Here is a 21,129-nt window from a genome sequence, read left to right as displayed (position 1 = left end):
TTTTATTTAAACGCGTTTTTAATTAGGTTAGTTCGGATTGTCGCCATTCCATAGCGTTGCATCGCCCAGGCATAGGAAAAGTTGAATGTTAAAGATAACGTATTTAAAAACATCCAGTTACTAGATGGTACACAATCGTGATGCAAATACACATTATTCTCAAACAATGAGCCCCGTAACAGCCACATAGGGTTATAGTAACATATGATAGTTGACATTTAACACAATGTTCAACTCTCATATATGACATATACATAATGTAAAGGTCCCAATGAAACGTTTACTGATAGGTGAAATCGATTGAGGTTGTTATGGGGTATGCGAGCATCATGTCCTTAAGAGTATAGCACCAAGCATCACATGCATGTTTCATACCTTTTACACTCGTTTCTAATCATTCTCGAAATACCTTTCGTCTACACCCAAACTGTTTCGAAGATGAGGTAAAAATGAATAAGTACACATTACGAATCACGCTGGGTTATTTACATATCGTGGTCGTAGTTTGCCTATGCTGTATCCTTACGAGAAACACAAGCGATTGACAATTCCTTCCTTTATTTTTTGTTGCTTCTACATACTCCCTGTACCTCGCTCGTTAGTGATACATATTCGACAGAACTTGACCTCCACTTTTCCGGTCCTTCCTCGTAATTAATCAATAATCATATATATATATTTTTTTTCTAAAAATACGATTGCTGCTTCTGCTACAATGGCTTTAGTCATCATCGGTCCCGCTACAATGATGGTTGCTCGGATGATTTCCAGTCGTGACTGCCTTACTTTCAACACCAGCAGCCGTAAGATTCCTGACTCGGCAGTTCTTTTCTCGTCAAACCCGTGGGTTTCGCAACCGCAAAACGACCGACGCAAAATCCCGACCCTAATCACCCTGCTCCAAATTAACTTTGCTTGCTGACGACATGTTTATGGTCTGTTCGTTCTTTCACTAGCAACTAGTTGACATTTTTGTCTGTTAGCTATGAACAGGTGGTTAAAAAAACGGAAAGCAGGTAGTAGTGCATGGACCTGAGCCTGCCATCCGGCCACAGTATTAGCGATATCTGCTCAGCCGTCAGCTACAAAGTGCGTTGCGTCACAACGTGATGAAGGGATACGAAATGGGTGAGCAAAGGCCGCTTATTATTCCGTTTATATTAATGAGCTCATACGTTCTCCCCCGACCGTCGGCTCCGATCAGAGCCAAACCGACTCAGTTTCCTGATCTATTCAATCTTATGTCACATTGTAACACATCGCCGGAAGTAGGTAAAGGAACGTTCGATCGACATAACGGTTGTCTATAGATTCATGCTTAGATCTGCACAGCAATCCGTGCGTAACTGAAATTATATCGGAATTACGAAGCCATGTATACGGTACCATACTTGAATAGGATATGCGATGAGGGCTTTTTAGCTTACCACTTGAGTGGTCAGACGCTTAATGTAACAATGCTTTATTTTTTCGTGGGTTATTTCAGCTAGCTAATGTGCGAACAAGTCTCAAAATCTAAAGCCAGTGCAAGCTATTTTTGTACTTTGTAAGCAATGTATTCAATTGATGTTTGTACGTTTCTAGTTAGTAGTCGTAGTGACCCAGCGAGAGAAACAAATCATCACAGCCATTTAAATGAGTCTAGATGCAATTTTTCTTCATCGCCTTCTAATCGTCTCCTTTCCGTTAATCAGCTAAGTTCCTTCCTGCGAATAGGTATTAAATAGACTTTTATCGAATGTTCTGAAAAGGATCTCAACGACAATTCTAGCCGAGACTTGTCGAGGCATACATCGACCTCAGCTTTCTCCCAATCCGTCCCACTGTCCAGGACATAGTATATATATTTACCGCGACCGGCGGAACATAAACTGTAACTAATCAATGTCAGGCAGATGTAAAACATGATCTTTCCTTAGCGTGATCGCTGCTATGGCCAGTTTCAAAGGAAACGCAAAGCGAAATGATAAGGCGACTTTGCTTTCATCCGATATGGCTTTGTTCTCCTCTTGGCCCCTACCGTCCACGCCTTCTCCTAACCACTATTAATGAAGTCCTCGAAGTGCCTGTGTTTCATCGCCATCGGTTCTCCAAAGTAATATTTGCAGGTCTAACTCCCCTTCTGTAGCCACTGTGCTAGGTATATGGCCAGTGCGGAATCACGAGTCGGAGATCGACTCAGGGAAGCTAAGCTACAGTATATTGAAAAAAAAAAAACGGTGAGGGAAGAAATTACGTTGGTGCATGAGGACATGTCGTGCAGAGCGAGCAATTCTGTTCCATGGGCTGTTTGAGACTTCCAGGAAGTTCCAGGACAAACATCCACATATTACACATACATACGCTACTTCGTCGTCAAGTTGTTCGTTTATTGGCTGGTTGGTTAGTAGGTCTGTACGTCTATCGAACACGGTAGTATAGTAGGCCGGCACAGGGTTAGTAGACAGACGTGTAGTCGAGGCACAAGCCGCCTTTCCGCATGGGCTATGTCTGCCAGGCTGTTATCGCATGTGTACAGCCGAGTGCGCCCGGACAGCACCATTGCCGGCGTCATTCGAGTACGCTTGATCTCGTTAAGTCTGTCGGCTGTGTAAAGTCAGCCGCGTCGATCTCCAGCATTTCTCTCTCTTTTTAGTTTTCTCTCCTTCGCCGTCAAACTCACCACTCTTCAGCACCGTCCATGAAAAGACAGAGACCTCGACTGAAGTGTGCGAACGTTATGGTCGGAGGCATGGTCGTTCCTCTAGCCAGAATTGGCGTGGCCGTCTCCTCTTTGCCGGCTCTCTGAGCGAGTTGTTTGAGCTTTGCACTGCCTGCTGATTGGTTGGACTTTCCGCGTGGCCCGCATTTTCAAATACAATAGGACTACGGAAGCAGTCAGCAGCAGAGCTGAGTTGAACAAAGCGCTTCTCCCCGTTCTGCGTCTAGTTCCCTACTGGGGTCGATCCGATGCGGTGCCTGCCGATGCTACTAAATTTGTATGTTCAACTTTAGTAAAGGCTCTCCAAACTTACACACATGCGTGTCGCTACGTATAAGCAGAGCGTACCTACGAATTCAGAACAAGCCACAGATCCAGATGAAGGTCGCCTTTCCCCTCCCCAGAGCACAGACGACATATTACTCTAGGCTGACAGACCAAATCTTAAGGGTACAGAGTTTGTTGTTCATATGTGCAATTGTGGCCAGTGAAGCATGTTGGCAATCACCGAACCAGTCTTGTCATGACCTTGATGCGGTGCAGGATCAGGACGTAGGCACGTATTGACTTGAAAAGTATTTTAGTAAACGCTTTCTTTTTTCTCTCAAAAAAGAGGTTCAACCTATAGAAATAATTCCATATCCTCAGAGTTTTCATAATTAGTAGTAGAAATGCAGAAGTGAGACCATCTAGCCAAGGGACTTAGCGCTAATGTAGCCCGCTATATAATGTAGTCGCTAATGTGTAGGGTGGACTTGTTTGGATTTTCAGGGTAACGCACTAAAACAAAAATGTCATTTTTCTCCTCATCGTAAAAATGCTTACACTTCTCTCTAACCGCCAAATTTTTGTAAGCACTTTTGCACAAAACGCCGCCTGGCAAATCTTGACGTTAGTGCAGAATGACATGCCTTACGTTTCGCAGATCCACGTATTGACTGCAATGATGACATGCTATTCAAAGTAATCCCATGCATATATGATAACATAGACATTCATAACAATATGGCTAAGCGGCGCTTAACGAATAACATTACATTGTTTGTAATATATCAGTTACGACAGGAAGATCCTGCAAATGAATGAGTTTCACACTTGAATGAGTCAGAGGGAGAATCTACAGAGTACCATTTTGATTCTTTATGAGGTTCAGATTTTATTAGGCAGTCGTTTATCTTACCATGATAAACAAACACCCGGCTTTGCGTTCAGTTCTTTCATACGCAACCGTATATGCAACGTGAAAAATTCTAGGCCCTTTATAGTTATCCGAGTTTTAGGAAAATCAATATCCTAGATTATACCTGTTGAAACACCGTTCCACACCGAATGCCGTAGCAAGAGGTTTATTTAAAAATGCTGGATATCTGACGTGTAGAAAAATTGCGCTGGCTAGCTAAGACACAATTAATTAACTAGAAATATTCAATGGCCAAACAAAGCTGGTTCAAAATATTCTTAGAGAATTACAACGAAATGGGGTTTCGGTTGATATTTTGGCGAAACAAATCAAAATACCCAGAAGTAAACAAGCACACGCCGGAAAAGCGCAATGTAACAATATAGATATAACAGTTTACTAATGGTGAAAGGCAAATTTTGTTTCCATGTTTGTAATTAGACGTCCTTTGGGTAACACAACGATACCCCTTTTATATTATGCATATCCTTACAACTATTTTTTACCCAAGTAGTCTGGTATTGCTATGCGGTGATGCTACTTACAAAGTTCTACTTACAACTTAAGAGTTACTTGCTTCGGGACTACAGTAGTAATTTAGGATGTACATCTTATCCTCCATCATCCGGTGCAATCCGCCAAAAAGCCCCTAAATAAAAATTTTAAAACCTATCAGTGTATTAGTGCTACATGTCAAGGCTTAATGGCATCCAGCTGCTTTTTTTACGATAATCGAACATTCCTTTTCGATACTCGCATTTTCTTAGCTTGAGGAGAAACATAAAACATATTTTTCTATAAGCTTGTTGCAAAATTATTCCCAAGTCAATTATCGCAAGTTCACTGTGATCATAATACCTCAACTTCTATAAGGTTATTAAAAACTTGTAAATCTGAAAATCTATAAATTATCTACGTTCGTTTAAAACATGCGCCTTATTTAGTGGGAAAATACAAAGCCATAAAAGACACTTTTTCTTATCATATTGCCTACGCAGCTTGATAGTTGATATATAGTACAAGTGAAGATTACAACTTCAGATAAGGGACCTTGACCTTATCTCTGAGTTCAATGGAATTGTCTAAGTTCATGATCGACAATGCAAGGTAGTTCCATACTATTACAGCTGAAAATGTTTAAGCAATGTTGATCAAATACAGATGTATGAACAGACAAATGTCACATTTGGTTATGCCCAAGAAGTGGTCCTGAACGGTCAAGGGCAACCCGTGCTCAAAATGACCTTCCTGTTAGAACCATTCTAGCCTAAAATATGACGCAAAAGAGATTCAATGAAGATACGACAGGCACTCATAAGGACAGACAAAAGAACAAAAGTGGAACAAGTACGCAACCGAAACCTTTGCCCTAAGCGGCAATAAAATAGCTACGTCTTAACAAACGTGTATTCTTCTACGGCAGCGGATTCAAAGAAGCTACCAATAAGATTCCTGTTGTATCTACACATTCTACTCAATGCAGAGCTCGTACAGCACACACGTAAAATTGCGTAGGGGTGTAATAATATTCAAATTACTACATTTATGCAAAGTTTGGGCACCGCCCCATTTGCATTACGACCTTCTACCTTGACTGACGATAGAATAGCCTAAATTGAAGCTTACTGTGATGTCTACGTGCTGATTTATAGAAAACTACAAACAAGCTAATACAAGTTGCCCAATTTAGCACACAAATATTGATCCACTCCGCTAAAAACTATGTAACAGTCGATACTTCGAAGTTATATTGTTGTCTGATTTACAAAAAAAGCACTTCATAGCTATCAAGACAAGACGTATGCTTTATTAGTACATGTTCGATTTACAGTAGGCGAAAAAAAGACACAATAGTCCAGAAACTCACGATGGTCCATGTGCAATTTTTCCTTTATCGACACGAGGAAGGCGTATACTTTATTGGACGACGAAGCCTTCTATTTCGCTTTCGCAGCAGAGTCTTATAATTCCACAGGGCGGATCTTCTGCGGATCGAAATTTTGTCACTGCGAAGATATTGTTCTCCTTCAAACAGTCCTCTTTCAAACGGGGTCACTGTCCCGCAATCATCCCAACCTTTTCTGATTTCTGCATCCGCTCATTTGCCAAATAATTCCCTGCACAACGTATGCAAGGGATAAAACATGTGTCATCTCGCATTCATATTGTAATGAAGGACGGGTCTGGCAACAACGTGAGGCAGTGTAGCCTGTGTCGATCCATATATGTATGTATGAATTGGGGTCGGGCAACGAAGTCCGCAGAGGATTACAACATATGAACGTTCATTCCATAGAGCCCGGCCGGAGACCTCTATAATACTATCACACTGGGAGCGACTCGGTGTCAACGAGGCACTGAATCGAACGGGGCTGCCCGGAGCTGTGTGGGGATAAGGAACTTCGATACATTTGCAAGAAAATAGAACAGCGACGTATATTGAAGGGGACGGTATGGGATGCGGCAGCACACGCTGGGCTTCTACTTCGTCTTCATATCTTGTTAGGTAGACAGATAGAGGGTAGCTCTTCTACCCGGACGGTGCAATGAGTTTTCTTGGCCCTCCTGATATTCTATGATAAAGTAGGATGCCCGATCTTACATCTAAAGAACTGAATATATACTATTTACGTATGGTCTTACATCACTCACTCCTGCTAGGCGATGATAAAATCCAAACTAGTCAACATGTGCATATACTGACTGATTTTAGATTACGTATATACTAAATAATTAAGTCTAAAATGTAACAAACCTTCATCTCATTCTTCAGCAGCATCTTTCAGTTCAGCAGCGCTGAATTATGAAATAACGCAAGTTATAAAATCACTGCGCGACATTTCGCGATGCGTTTTTTTTTGTATTCGAAATACAGTTGTAGCCTTTGAAATTTAAGATCAGTCATTTCGGATACCGTCAGTCGGAATTCTAGCACACCATGGAATACAAAAAGTTTGACTGGTTTACCGGTACGAGTGGCACCTTAGAGCTACTCTTCAGAGACAGCTCGTCTACACATCTTGTATTTGGTGGAGGTTGAGCTGCTAGAAGTACCATGAAGAGCCGATTCCAAAAATTTCGGAAAAAAATTGTGCTCGAAAATTAGTCTAGTAGAAGATTTCCTGTGAAGATGACTAACAAGAGACTGAGAGGAATACTGGAAGCCTCAAAGCGCACGGATGTTAGCACTCAGGTGTCTATAAAAAAACCGTACTGCTTCATAAAATAGAAAAGTTGGATAAATTAGCGTTGCATTATTACAGCGAAGATCGAAAGCAAACTTAAAGATGCTTACTTTTCTTGGCTTTTTTTTTCACGTAACAACAATCATCCATTATTGCATCGAAATCTAACTCTTCATGAGCAATTGACGATTTTCGCAAACGGTAACATTAGTGGGTGGATGCAACTAAACTGACATTAAAGCAAATGCACAACTGCGAAAGCTTATGGTACCTGTTTGGTGACCTAAATCTGGTATTATTCACTCTAGGTTCACGAATTCTGGTCCGTCAATTATGACTGACGTTTACTATGAACAGTTCAAGAAGATTCGGAAGAAAAATCCTATTAAGGAGTCAAGATTAATGAATATAGAGAAGACACTTCTTCCTATATCACGACACTGCTCGAACCCACACACCTCAAAAAATACAAGAGTTGCAGTTCAAAACTCGCTGTTGTCTTCTGTGTTCCCCATCGTCAAAAATTACCTTTTCTGCTCTAAATCTCAAGTACTTCTTGATAGAAAAACTATTATGACAATAAGGCTGCTTCTTGACATTTCATAGTCCCTCAAACTCTACAGCAGCGAAATGAACAAGGTACCATCTAAAACACAGAAAGTCACATATAATGTTTTGGTAGTTTATGTTGAAAGTGAAAGAACCAAACCCATAAAAAAGTTTGGAAGTTCACTATTTCACGTTTGGCACTAAAGTTTATACATATGCTTCGTTCTGGAATATGGGATGATCCGTACAAACTCAAAAGCTTACCTATGATTCGTTTTGAAGACTGTATCTAAAACATATATTTCAATATAAGGCATGTGCTAAAAGTATTATCTCAGTGAACCACACATTTCAGGTATAACGCCACTTTCTTTTCATTTCAATTTCAATTAGAGTTTAAACCACTAACTAGTTATTATTCAAGTATTCACGTTCCTCATCTGAAAATAACTCAGTGGATTAAGTGTAATGCGCCAACCGATATTAGTAAATATAGTCTCGCTCAAAATTGCTTCATAAAAAACAAGATTTAGCAGAAATAAATTCTGGACTGATAGCAGACTGAAAGCCCGAAAAATACATGGGTCGAAAATGTTTAAAAGCTAAATGAGCTCATTTAAACGACTTGATTGAAAAACTATCTTTCTATATATATATATATATATATATATAATGTACGTTTACGGCTTTTTGTGGATTTTTTTGCAAATCGGAAACTAGAAATATCGTAGATAATTGATTTCGGGTAAAAATTGAGCTTTTACTCTTAGCGCGGTTTGCCTTGTGTGAAGACATTCTAAAATAAACGATGTCCGTTCATGTTGCGAACGAGGATTTTCTACTTTTTTTCAAATCCAATTTGTACTTGCTTTAAAAAAGAAGTGGTTTCTTTCTTATGTAAAGAATAGCAAACGGGCGAGTTCCTGCTATGGTAAACATCCCTCTATGTTTCGAGTGTCATGTCCTGCATCATTTCATCAGACACACAACTGTCTTTCAGCATAAAAGTAGCTGTATCAATGCCTGGGCTTGATCCTGCACCACAAAATATCCTTAAGATTGGCAAATACGTTATTCATCACCTAAGCCATCACCAGGGATAAGGTACACAATCGAAACGACGAATTTCAATGAAGCATCAAACGGAATGTCTTCACCTCGAATATCGTATCGATTGCAATGCTGTCTGTCTTCGTTTTGGAGTAATTTGCTGCCCGGCCATCGATCTTGGTTAAAGCCCAAATCTTAGACGTGAACGTTCTAGTAGTCCGCGGGCCGTCTGTGGCACAAATCAGGAGACGCGCTACATAATTTGGTACCGTATGGCCACTTGATACACGACTCAGGTACCGACTTCGAGAATATGTCTGGCACTTCCTCATGAAGGCCGTGACGAATCCACTCGCGTTTGACGGAGTCGATTTTGCTTGCTGTCTCCTGCTCACTAGTAAATGTTGCAACTGCTGGCGATTCTAGACTATTTTGCTTATGAGATATTTGTCCTTTAATTGACATACGGCCTTCTTGGGGCCGGAATGGTTAACTTAAAGTTGTAGACATCAAGATTTCAACTAACTGTGCGTACAGTCCACACGACCCAATGGGGCATTTTAGCCACTGCTTCGAATTCTTATACAATAGAAACTACCGAAGCAGGATTGTTTCAATGGCATTGGACTTTATAGTTATCAGTTCGACCTATCCAACACATCGTTTAGAAATACGCCAATACACGTGCCGTTGTAAAAAAGCCGTTGTGAAACAAGAATATTTTAGCGTTTCGTTAAAGCTCTTCTACATTTCTCCATCCGTGGTCGTCAAATCAAATTAAATGTCGGAAGCCCTTTGAATATACATGCGCTTTCACTGCCTCATCAGCTGGCCACTAGCTCCTTTTGGCCAGACGCTAGTATTCCAGCATTTATGCGTTCGGCCTGGCTGCTTTAAAGACCAAAGGGGGCTCGCTCATTTAATCAAGGATTTTACCAGTCCAGCGCTTTCATTGCCTGTCATTTCATCGCTGCTATTGAAATTGAGTGAGTTGATTCAGCTTTTGTCGCCGCCAGGTAGAACCTAATGTTCTAAGGCTACTCGTCCTACACTTATACAGGACCTGACATGAACTTATATTTTGAATCACTTATATTTTAAATAAAGTAAAGCATTCAATCTTTATTTTTGCTTGCACGACTACAAAATAGCCCTATATTTCACCGAAAGCGAAGATTCTCAAATGTTTATGTCCTTTAACTAAAGAGACCGATTGTAATGTTATGATTCAAATTTAGCAACTTTATATATGCATTAAAGAAAACCAACCCGACCGCTCTATGGGAACATATACTTTGCGAAATCATGTAACCATAATGGTCCACTAAGTACGTGTTAGCGGCTGAACTTAGGTAAAAATTGCTTGGTTAAAAAGTCAACAAAGACACCAAATGTTCGCGTATTTCTGGTCGTTTATTGGGACATTGCGTGAATTCGTATAGTAGCAATATAAAATAAAGACTTCACGGTGGTTCATGAGATTTCGATATAAAAAATAAAAAAAAATTGTTTCTATCTTACCTTTCCATAATTAATACTAAAGGTAATAGCACATTTCAAGCCCCAAAACGGAACATTCAATTCTGATACTAATTAGGATTCTCTTTTATACTGTCTATGCAAGATGTATGTCAGAGTTAACTTATTATGTAAGCGCAGTTGAAGAGCTTCCAGAAAATCTATGTTATCTATAGTAAAAACAACAGAAGATAACAGAGATCGGCACATTACTAAATCGGGTTTCAATTCGGGCGTAGGACTTTCAAAGGAGGTAGCTGCGATAAAAATCTTTTCTGCTGAGAAGTACAGATTTAAGGATAGACCTGGTAAATATACATGAAGTGACTGCGGAACACATCTTCTAAAACTTCGCCCATTTTCAACCGCGTCGTTTATATTTACACTTAATTGAGTAATGATAGCAGAATCAGAAGATCCCTAGTAGAATCCTGCTATAATGGTCAAAGGTCATAGCAAAGGGCCTAATGTAATAGTAGATATCAACAAGTGGTTTTATTTGGCTTTCGCTTAGTATGGACTGAATCAATTTTAGAGAAAATTATGCATAGAAAACTTTCATGATGTACAATTAAAATAATGTACTATTGTTAGTTTGCAATGAATGGTAAATATTACCAGCTCCAGAAGAGCTTGCGACGACAATGCATGTTCTTAATCAAAAAATTGACCAAGCTGAGTAGCTCAGCTCTCCAACGATACCCCAGCAACAATGTAGTCAAGATGTAAAACTTGATTTCGAAAATCACTAGAATAAAAATCAAGAGAAATTGTTAACTTACATACTATGAAAATGCTTGCGTTTGTGGATTCGGTTAGATACATTTTAAAGGATCGCACTTTCCGATTCGTGCACTAATAACAACGTCTTTGTTATTCGAAGGAGTTAAGGTAGCGAAGCATTTCAGCTTGATGCATACATCTACATCTGTGTGATCGTTTGTCTCTAGGGGTATGTTTTTGGCCTAGGTTCGAATCCGGGCATAGGGACACTTCGTTGCATGGCAAATACCATCCATCTGATGGGATGTTTAACATCGACGTCGGACGTAAAAATTCGACACGTGGAGGTCTTGGCACAAAAATATTGTGCCGAAAACGACATATTCACTGAAAATTTCCAAAAATCTTTCTATGAACTTTATTGTAAATTGAAGTTATAATTTATTTATTTATTATTATTAAACTATTATTATTATTATTAGTATCGTTATTTAAATAAGGTTTTGTAGAATAAAGTTCTTGGAAAAAATCATTTCTGAAGTGGCTCAGTTGCTTGTGCGAAGTGTCTGTATTTTTACACTGGCAACTCGCTAGCTTTCTTAAAAGGCCTAATTTTCACACAAGGTTTTGAAAGTCAAGGCCAGTTAGCGGAATAGTCGTAAGACGTAGCACATAATACGTGGAATATTGGTCGTTTTATTGCAGTAGGAGCACGGAATAATCAACAGATATGTGCCCGATCAGGTGGAATATATAAAGTGGCAGGCTATTTATGATAGCAGGCCTGCACCCTCGCCGAGATCATAGATGGCCTGTGTCCAATCATGTAGACTGTATATCAATTGTATACGCGATTGTTCATATACGTAAATCGGGCACGACACCTGCAAACGCAGATTTTCAAAGAAAGACTCCTCGAAATTGAATGTAACGGTAATTTGTCAAGACAAATTGACCGGAATGTAAAACAAGTGCGCGCCTTATTATGTCCTGCAGTAAAAAGTACGCAGCCAGTTATTCCTGTATTAAGCCATTGGCTATATATATACTTCTACAAAATTATGCTCGATAAACAGATGGTACGTATTAGCGGGCACGCTACAGGTCGGATATTGACATCTGTGCACGAAACGGTTCGTCGAATGATAACATTAGATTAGTTATCTTTGATTGTTTGTTTTAATTGGATAATATTTACTTAGAATAAGGAACCGATGTAAACAAGTTCATTGGTTTAGCGTTAGAAACAAAAATGGTAACAAACGCCGTCGGCGGTTAGTCTATCTAAACTATAATAAATAGATGTACCCTTGTACCAAATGGCTCTAAGGCACTGACATTAAACAATAATCATCTTAGAACATCTTCCTTAGGTAGACAAGTATAGACGATGTTCATCCTGCTCAAAACGGTTGTTGCGGACGTCTGTTCTATACAGCCTCAACTCGCTTACGTCATAGGAAGCCTCGTATAGGGTGGTTCCGTTAACAGATTTTAATTACATATTGGTCATTGTCATTCTGTTTATTGTGAAACTTGCTAATTTTTAACAGCACTACCCGTGATGACTTCGACGATATATAAATACATTTTTGAAAGATTTATATATAAAACGTCTTTGTTTTTAGGACTATAACAGCTCGCGTTTGCCAAAAATTTCTAATTGTTGTTCACATATCTTTTGCTATTCAGTGTTTATTGCAAAGGAACATCTGCAGCGACACTGCTTCTACAATAACTGCCTTATGTATAGTGCATATAGCAATATGTTATCTGCATACACACAAAAATAATAAATACGAATGAATAGGTGCATAGAAACCTATTTTCTTTTTTGACAGAAAACACGTGCTTGTATATATGGGTGTGCCCTGTCTACTTACGTATGCCTTATCAAGTCGTGAATTGGGCGAAAATTTAAGCTCAGTTGCCTCTGTTCTACGGCTACGAGGTGGAGGGACGTGTCTATTATATACTTTTGACTACATCTACTTGTATGGATATGTACCCAGAGCTATAAACTATAAACATTTCCAAGGCAACGCAATTAAATGTATCTCCAGCCTTGCGTTCATTTTCTGCCACAGGCGGACTCACTTGTCCTATTTATTCATATATATATATATACGTTACAGTTAAGCTGTCGCAGCCTCGTTGTACCGTTTATTCCCTCATTACAAGTGGATACGAGCATTCCGAGCAGTCGCCTAGACCCTACATGGCTCAAACAAGTCCTACCTCTCCCCTGATGGATCGACGCATCTAGCCTTTCTAATAGCCCTTATCCATCCACGAGGCGGGACATTTTCTGCCTTGCCGCCCGTCTCTCGACGAAGTGCTTCGCGACGACGATGACAACGGCTACTATTGCTATCGTCATCGAGATCGTCGCCGATGTCAGCCTGCGGTTAACAATGACAGCGAGCATACGACGAGATGAGACAGGCCATCTGTTTCCAACCTCGGGTATACGATCTGGTGACATCATCGTAGGACGCATTAAACGGGCTAAATTTATCCACGGCTCCCCAGGGCCAACATTCACGCGAGTATAGTATATGACACCTGTGAAGGCCGTTGTAATCGTTGGCGGTCCGCCAACTGGGACAGTCCTTAATTCAGTGATTTCCTCTCGCCACGAGCGGCAACAGGACTCTCTACTTACCGGAGTGGACCATTATTTGCGTTGATATCGGCCCTTAGACTGACTAGCTTATTGTTCACTCAGGCTTGCCTTTTTAACATCCATTCCCTTCAACTGTAGCTAAGATTCCCCTGTCACAGGTGAATCTTCTATCAATCTTGTTACGCTCAGTTGCGTATCACCTTAACAAATGTATGGAAGCAACTAATACAACGTTAAGTTCACGCGAAGATTCAGCCTATTTCAGGAACGTGTTTATAATGAATCGGTGAGTAGCAATGAAGCTTTATTTTGTTTACCGTTTTTCCTTACACAGGGACGAGTGTAGAAGCCAGTGAACATGTGTGTGGGTATTTCTTATTAGTCGACCAGCCTGCTCGATATGCATACTTATTTTAAACAATTTAGCGAAAGAAATTCATGAGAAATTCTCAGCCTGTACTAACCTATTACTGGCCATACTCTGTTTTTCCGTATTACGTTATTGTTTCGTACGACATTTCATTAGATGATGCGTTCGGAAAACCGACAGAGAGTCCATCTTCGATTCATTCGGCCTCTAAACAAGAGTGTCGATGGATCGGGTATCTTCTTGATTCTGTTGCCCTGCATGCATTTCCTGCGTCTCTATGCAATTAAACTAACGTCACAAAAAGAAAAATCGTTATACACATGTCTGGAATGGTCTATCCGCATAATTCTGTGGCTGGCTTTACTGTTCTATGGAGCTGTTGGAGTTCTCAGCCTATTTACGTTGTTCGCTCATGCAAAAAAAGGTGGGTTACACGTTTTATTTTTAACAGTAGATTGGGGTACGTTTTCGCATTCTTTAGGCTTTTTTAGACTAGATATGTTGTTGTAAGCATTTCAATAACAAGGGTTAGTAACAAACGTGCTAAGGTAGTAGTAGATGGATGCCTCTGTGAAAGACAGTAACTCAACAAAGGCGAGTGTTATTCTAAGCGACTCGAAAATGACAATAGGGCCTTAATTTGCCATTTGGTTTTTGGGGGGTGATGCAGGGGTACGCTGTTGTAAGGAGGGACAGTCAAAACCTTATACTTATTTTAACAATGCATCAAACCCTTAAGTTTAGCCTAGTGACTTGCTATTATAACTTCTGTTCATCTTTGTTAGGTACAACATTACTGTCGTCCGAAGGGTTACACATGATCGTTGCCTATGAGACTGTCATTGTCCTCTTTGGACGAATATTCTCGCTTCGGCGTCGGCAACGTATGAATGAGTATTTGATTCGCTTAGAAAAATCAACTCGATCAAAGGAGCTACCTGTTTTGAGAGTCTATAGAGTTCTATTGTACGTGCTACTGACATTGTTATTTATTCACTCAGCGTGCCTCACGTTCACAACATCAATGCTACAATATAAAGTTATCGCTTCGGAGAAAAAAGTTATTTCATTACCTGCCGGAAACGCGGGCGCCGGAGAAGAAAAGGTCGCGGCGGCTGCGGGCGGCGCCCCACCAATTGGTGGCGCTGACGACCGTTTACAGAATGGTGACGTAATAGGCATAAAGAATACGGGACTAGATGTTTTGCCTGATTCCAACGTGGGCCCTGGACTAGAAAGCGAGCCCGAGGTAGGAGGATTTAGTGTTCTTACGGAGAACGACTTAAATTCAGGTAGTCTGAATGTAAAAAATGATGACAAGATACAGGATTCTCCTCTCGACTTTAGCTCAATGAAGAATCGTGATGCTCATGATAACCGCCCAGCAGAAGATGACCCAGGCGCACAAATGAAGTCTAGCATAGATATCGATGGTATGGGCGATGAATATGCTGTAAAAGATAAATCCGATGAATTCGGCCGGCAACGACGACGCAAACGAGATTATCCGGACGATGTGGTCGAGCTCGCGCGTCCGGCAGCCGTCATTGAAATGTCAATTACTGCTCAGACAATCGAAGAAGATGAACAAGAAAGCTTTCCGCTCAGTTTCGCTTTAACGGATGACGATGAAATACTTCCAAACAGTAGACAGGCTGCCAATAACGGGAACGTGGTGCGTGATTGACTCGATAATTTTTAATATTAATAGTTAAAGCGATTGCTTTAAATTTTGGGAGATTGACTGTGGGAACTATGTTAGGTTTACCCTAGCTGTCGGACGATTCTATTTTTTTTTTACTACGCTTATATTCGAGGTAACCAATCTTCTCTTGAGTTAGATATTTTCTATATATGTTGGTAAAATGATTTATCCGTTTCACGTCACAAGCTATCGATCGTTAGAGGCAATCGATTGTCTCGGGCTCGACGCGGATTGATTGATACGGCCATCGACGATTCCATTGATAACGATGACATCAATTTTATTGAGTTGTTTAAACCATTTTCGCTCATCATTAATGGTATCAGATATCTGCTCATCAAAAATATCATATATTTAAGGTACGTGTGATTATGTTCGTTACATACATAAGCTAGTAAGAGAAAGACACGTAGTTGTGTTTAGTCCAGGAAGCTAGAAGTTATGTTGCCTTTTAAAACGATGATGTATTGTGAGTATGCGGTCGTGTTGTACGTAAGTACGCAGTGGTCTTTGGCACAACGAGCAAGAATTGGAAGATTCAAGTTAGTCGGCAAGATATTTTTAAGTTATTTTCGTGTCAATAAGCTTTATCGTATCAAACCTAACACAAAACTGTTTGCTTGTCCACGATTACAGCGCCATACTTGTAAGCTGCTTTTGTGTGATTATATGTCAGACATTGATTCAGGTAAGTTTGAAAATTTTATACTGCATCCAATTCTTTTCACATGGATAGGTAACAGTAATATTACCAATACATTTATCCAGAAGTGCCATAAGCTGAAGATAATTTGTGTAAAAAGGCGATCACGTTGTACTACGTATTTAATTGTAAGTACTATATTTACATATAATTAGGCGGACGTAATAAATGCAAATACACTGATGATTCAATGATGGACAATCCAAGGCTGGCTACTTGGTTACTTATCAATATAATAAATTCTTCAAACGTATCATAGATCAATCAACAGTTGAGCCACAAGATAATAGTAGCGAAACTCTCAACCGAGCTTTTGGCAGACATCCGCCAGGCATACGCGCAGTGTATCTCACTACTGGGAAACGTTGAACGTAACTTCAGGTAAGACTCCAGTCTATTAAATGAATGTTTCATTTTTATTTACTAAATGCATTTACCTTTGGCTACGCTGAATTTATCTCTGTTGGCAGTTATCAAGTTCAAGTTGAGGTCCGTTTGAACCATGTTTTTCTATTGCTAGATATCGAGAGATTTTGAATTTACATATTGGATATATACGATTTTTAAATTGCGAAAATCTTTTCATTCATATGTTGATTTAAACAACTCTTGGATAGCAAGTAACTGCATAGCTAGCGAGTTTTATGTAGAATACAATAGAGCCGTTCGTGCTCGTTGTGGGTTAACCTATATTACACGCCCGTTTGTGCTTTTAGTTTCTTTTGCTTCCTTTGGAACTGGCTGGTTTTTCTAGAAACTCTCCATATCAGCCGTATGCTTTATGAGATAAACGCGACAAGCTTGTACGAGCTGCCAACATCTAACACGGTACTCTGGACGACGTTTCACAGTATAGTGCTGGTGCTCAACCTCGTTTTAACCCTGGCCTTTCAGACGATCCTTACCGAGGCCGCCGCATCAGCGCGTATGCAGGCCCTACAAACTGTCGATCTAGTGACTGTCGGTAACTATTTCTTGTCTGCATCATTAGTTACGATAATCAACGTTACTTTGGCAGGCCAATTGATCATTACAGGATAAGATCTTATGATCATAACGCCGTATCGTCATGCTGACGTACGCTATTCTCATAATACCGTGCACAGTAGTCGTGGTGTGGCCATTGCTTATACTGGATCCATATTATTAAGGCATCGGAAATTTATTTCAAAAGAACTCATGTTAGTAACTTTTTGTATTGAAAAAGGTCTTTGACACGTTTTTCTTTTTATTTACGAACAAAGAAAGAATATATATATATGTTCTTCCATCGAAGAAAAGCTCTACGAAAAGCGAAAGGGGGGTTTTCTGCTATTTCAGTAATTTAATATCTTTACATACCTGAAGTTAGCTTTGTAGAAGGGTTATATGTAACCTCGGCGCTATTACTTTTCCGCATTGAATGATGACAGGTTTAATCGATCGATAGCCGTCAGCTAGAGAATAAATAGCCTGTGTGACTTAAACCAGACCTCTCCATATGAAAAGCTCACCGTAGTCACTGTGGCTGCCTGGCATGCAGCTGCTGGCAACATGCAGCGGAAAACCTATATTTACACTCCTTGTCCGTGTTGACAAATGCCAGAAACTGTTGCGGAACGTGTACATCAAAAATAATTATCTAAGTAACCATATTTATTTTTATTTGACCTATATTCGATTTTCGCCAATGTACGCGTCTCGCCTCAGTAACAACATCAAGTGGTGGTTGACTTTACCCGAGTTCAGCAGAACGTATGACGCTGGTAGAGGTATATACGAGTTCTAAGTTAAAATATCTATACTGACCATTATATTCAGGAATAGCTAGCGTTCCACCAAATCGGATTAAAGCTCATCAGCAGGCTGAATTGCTGGTGTCAATCGCGACCATTCAGGATCCAGGGCTTACAGCATGGGATATAGTTTCGTATAGTCGCACTCTTGGGTACTCGATCCTTGGCATCGCCTACATTGTGGTCCTTGCCCACATTCAATTTCTACGGGACGGAAAATGGCGTACTGTGTTCGGAACCATTCTTCAGAGGCAAGGTAAATAAGGGGCTGCTATACTCACATTATCTTTAAAGGCTGTGGAATAGAACACAGCGATGGAGGTAATTTGTCGCGTCTATTTCAGTATTATTTTGATTGAGATAAATGTAGTCTTCTTGCCTTGTCTGTACTAGTTATCCTACGGTCGAAACCAAACAAACACGCCTAGACTTACATTGTTCTTAAACGCTTAGTGATAAACACACGAAACGTTATGGTCAATAGTTATATGGCTGCCGCCAGCAGCAGGATTGTGACAGAACGGCCTCCTGTAAGGACAAGGCCGGAGACAGTTAGAAATCCATATGTTAGTACAACGCAAAATCAATCAAGTAAAATTAAAGTAACGCTTTTTTACTTTTTTTCTATTCCCATTTTTGAATAGATTCGTTCCGCAGCGAGTTCAATGAACGTTGATGATGTTGGCAAGAGCAAAAATGTGGATCTGGACCCAGGCGCAAGTGCCCGTGCTCTGAGCGCCCTCCGTTCTCATGGAGTTCAGCCTCAAATCATCGATTGGCCCCAAGGAAGCATCATAGTTTTATACGATTTCTTTTGATTTTTACTTGATTGGTTTCCAGCCTTAAGTTAATCAGATAGCAGGCGTGAGCTATAAAACGGCACTTCAGTGCTGACATAGACCACCGGCAAAATCAAGAAAATACAAGAAACATCTATTGCATAAGCAATAGTATAGGCTATTCATAAAAATCTAACACACATAGCTATACCATTATATATTACGATTGCTATAGTTACCTTCTGCCCAACTGAAACCATAAGTAAAGGAGGGTCTAGGGAGAAGGCCAAATTTTTATCGAGTTACTGAAGGCTAACTATTTGAAATACATTATACGCAATCGTAAATGTTTACGTCTGATTAATTATAATTAATGGACTTAAACAGATCGGGCTTACTATAATATGAACTGAAACGTAGATCAGAGGATAATCTGCGTATTAGATACTTGTAATAAAGCCTATAGATTAGTACGTAATTGTAGCCTATGAAAAATGACAATTTCGACTGTTACAATATAAGACAACAAACATAAAACTTGTTGTTCGACTTCTTTATACAGAATACATTTTAATTTACATTAGTAAAAGAAAAAACTTGAATTACTTTTAAACAATTCCTTCTGAGCAATCAATATGACAAAGATAAAGCTTGCCCTGCAGCAAGAACGATATTAGTTTAGAAAACACCTAAGCACACTCAAAAACAGACGTTTTCCCTTTTGTATGTTGTGGGGCATGTTAAACGACAAATAAGTAATATTTCTCTAAGTAGAAGTCGTCATTTTGCTGCCCCTTGCAGCAGCTCTTTATTTGTTCGAGTAATTTTTGACTAATGTATTAGTATTGTTAGATATTAATAGTAGACAGAAAAACGAATGGGTCATACATGTATACATATATGCACCATTTCGGTTGCCACCTGAACGGATAATTGTGGTAATCTTTTCCTCCATTAAACAAGTTAGAAATTACTGCGAAAACTGAATTAGGTGATTGTCTGATAGTGTAAGATTCGGGCTATACGGTGGATTCATCCGAACGTTCATCGAAGTCCCCTTAATTTTTTCCAGGTAGCTAAAGGCGTATGTGGTCTGAAGTTACACCGTACATGCTAGTATGCGGGCAGCTGAAGAGTTACGAAAGGTTTCATTTTGCCTTCAGTTATCGGTCATGTAAAATGTAAAACACAATTAACTGTCGAATAGATAGTGAAAACGATGTGAATAAGAAGCTATCCGACAGGTAGATTACCTCGCAAATATATGTAATAGTTGGCTATGTCATCAGTACAGTAAAATCAATGAAGTAAATACCACCTAATAACACTTACTTTGTTCAGTACCCGTTTGTCTAAGTGTATTCAACGGCACTAACAAATTTCTCCCATTGACAAGTTGGATCGAATTCTATTCGTGGGATGTATACGGGCTTGTGTCACAGACCTGGCATCCGACTTCGGTGAGGATAAATATATTCCGACCGCGTCGCTATATAACGTGTACATAGCAAGCGCCAAAACGAACGCAAATATCCAGCGTTGTTTACTTATTTTTTTTAATAGCATTGTTGATATGATATGGGCTTTTAGCGTAACTACGGCAGATATGCAAATCTCTATGAAGATAGCAGTCTGACCAAGCCAAAGCTGGATTATGCCGGGGTGCACACTATAGAGTGACAGCTGTGCGACTCAACGATATAGCAGCAAAATGCCAGAGCTGACCGTTTGAGAAAAATGAAACAATGATGAAATGTGTGACAATTTACGCTGCTTTTCGATTTAGTTTGTTCGAGACTATTTTAAAATGAATTTTCCACGTCAACGAAAATTCAAATCCAGACAAACGAACTGCACGACATTTGGATGTGAAAATAATGTGGCCTACGACTCAGGACTCGTTAAGGCGTGCGTAAGCTATCTAACGTTTTTCTCAGTCGGCGTGGCTTCATATAGCTGCTCGTATCTTAGACGCTATCTGGCGCGTCTGTTCAGGACATTGCTTTGGACCATCGTGTTCGGCTACGCGCTAATTAGAACAACATATTTCCTGTTTCTGCTCAGTTACTCAGGTATATATTATTAACTTGCTCGTAGCATATGCTATGAAGTAACACAACGTCCTGTTTCATTGCCTATATGCGTTGCTACAGAAGTACACTCTAAAGTTAGACGCAAACTATGTACATATATGATTGACATCAATACCGATCCGATGGTTTTATGTAAAAAATAGCTCAATTGCTTATCTGATCTGTGGCGATT

General features: G+C 39.8%; 1 protein-coding gene across 10 annotated transcripts in view; it reads left to right on the top strand.

The window, feature by feature from the left end:
- LOC111247052 (uncharacterized) overlaps nucleotides 1-21,129 on the top strand; it is a 32,931-nt gene that overhangs the window by 9,771 nt on the left and 2,031 nt on the right. For 3 of the 10 annotated variants that reach the window (XM_086982993.1, XM_022797588.2, XM_022797587.2), the window contains exons 4-13: nucleotides 984-1,128; nucleotides 13,042-13,818; nucleotides 14,059-14,326; nucleotides 14,688-15,577; nucleotides 15,794-15,966; nucleotides 16,244-16,295; nucleotides 16,570-16,691; nucleotides 17,027-17,274; nucleotides 18,111-18,341; nucleotides 18,730-20,936. In XM_086982993.1, the coding sequence (XP_086839119.1) occupies nucleotides 14,059-14,326; nucleotides 14,688-15,577; nucleotides 15,794-15,966; nucleotides 16,244-16,295; nucleotides 16,570-16,691; nucleotides 17,027-17,274; nucleotides 18,111-18,341; nucleotides 18,730-18,761 (2,016 nt within the window). In that variant the 5' untranslated portion in view covers nucleotides 984-1,128; nucleotides 13,042-13,818 and the 3' untranslated portion in view covers nucleotides 18,762-20,936. Of the gene's footprint in view, nucleotides 1-983; nucleotides 1,129-11,303; nucleotides 13,819-14,058; nucleotides 14,327-14,687; nucleotides 15,578-15,793; nucleotides 15,967-16,243; nucleotides 16,296-16,569; nucleotides 16,692-17,026; nucleotides 17,702-18,110; nucleotides 18,342-18,729; nucleotides 20,937-21,129 lie in introns of those variants that run through there. The other 7 variants (XM_086982995.1, XM_086982994.1, XM_086982996.1 and 4 more) reach the window with 7 other exon arrangements.

This window comes from Varroa destructor, unplaced genomic scaffold (genome assembly GCF_002443255.2).
Source record: "Varroa destructor unplaced genomic scaffold, Vdes_3.0 BEIS01000003.1, whole genome shotgun sequence".
In the NCBI taxonomy this organism is placed as follows: domain Eukaryota; kingdom Metazoa; phylum Arthropoda; class Arachnida; order Mesostigmata; family Varroidae; genus Varroa; species Varroa destructor.
This window is presented reverse-complemented; position numbering and strand designations above follow the sequence as displayed.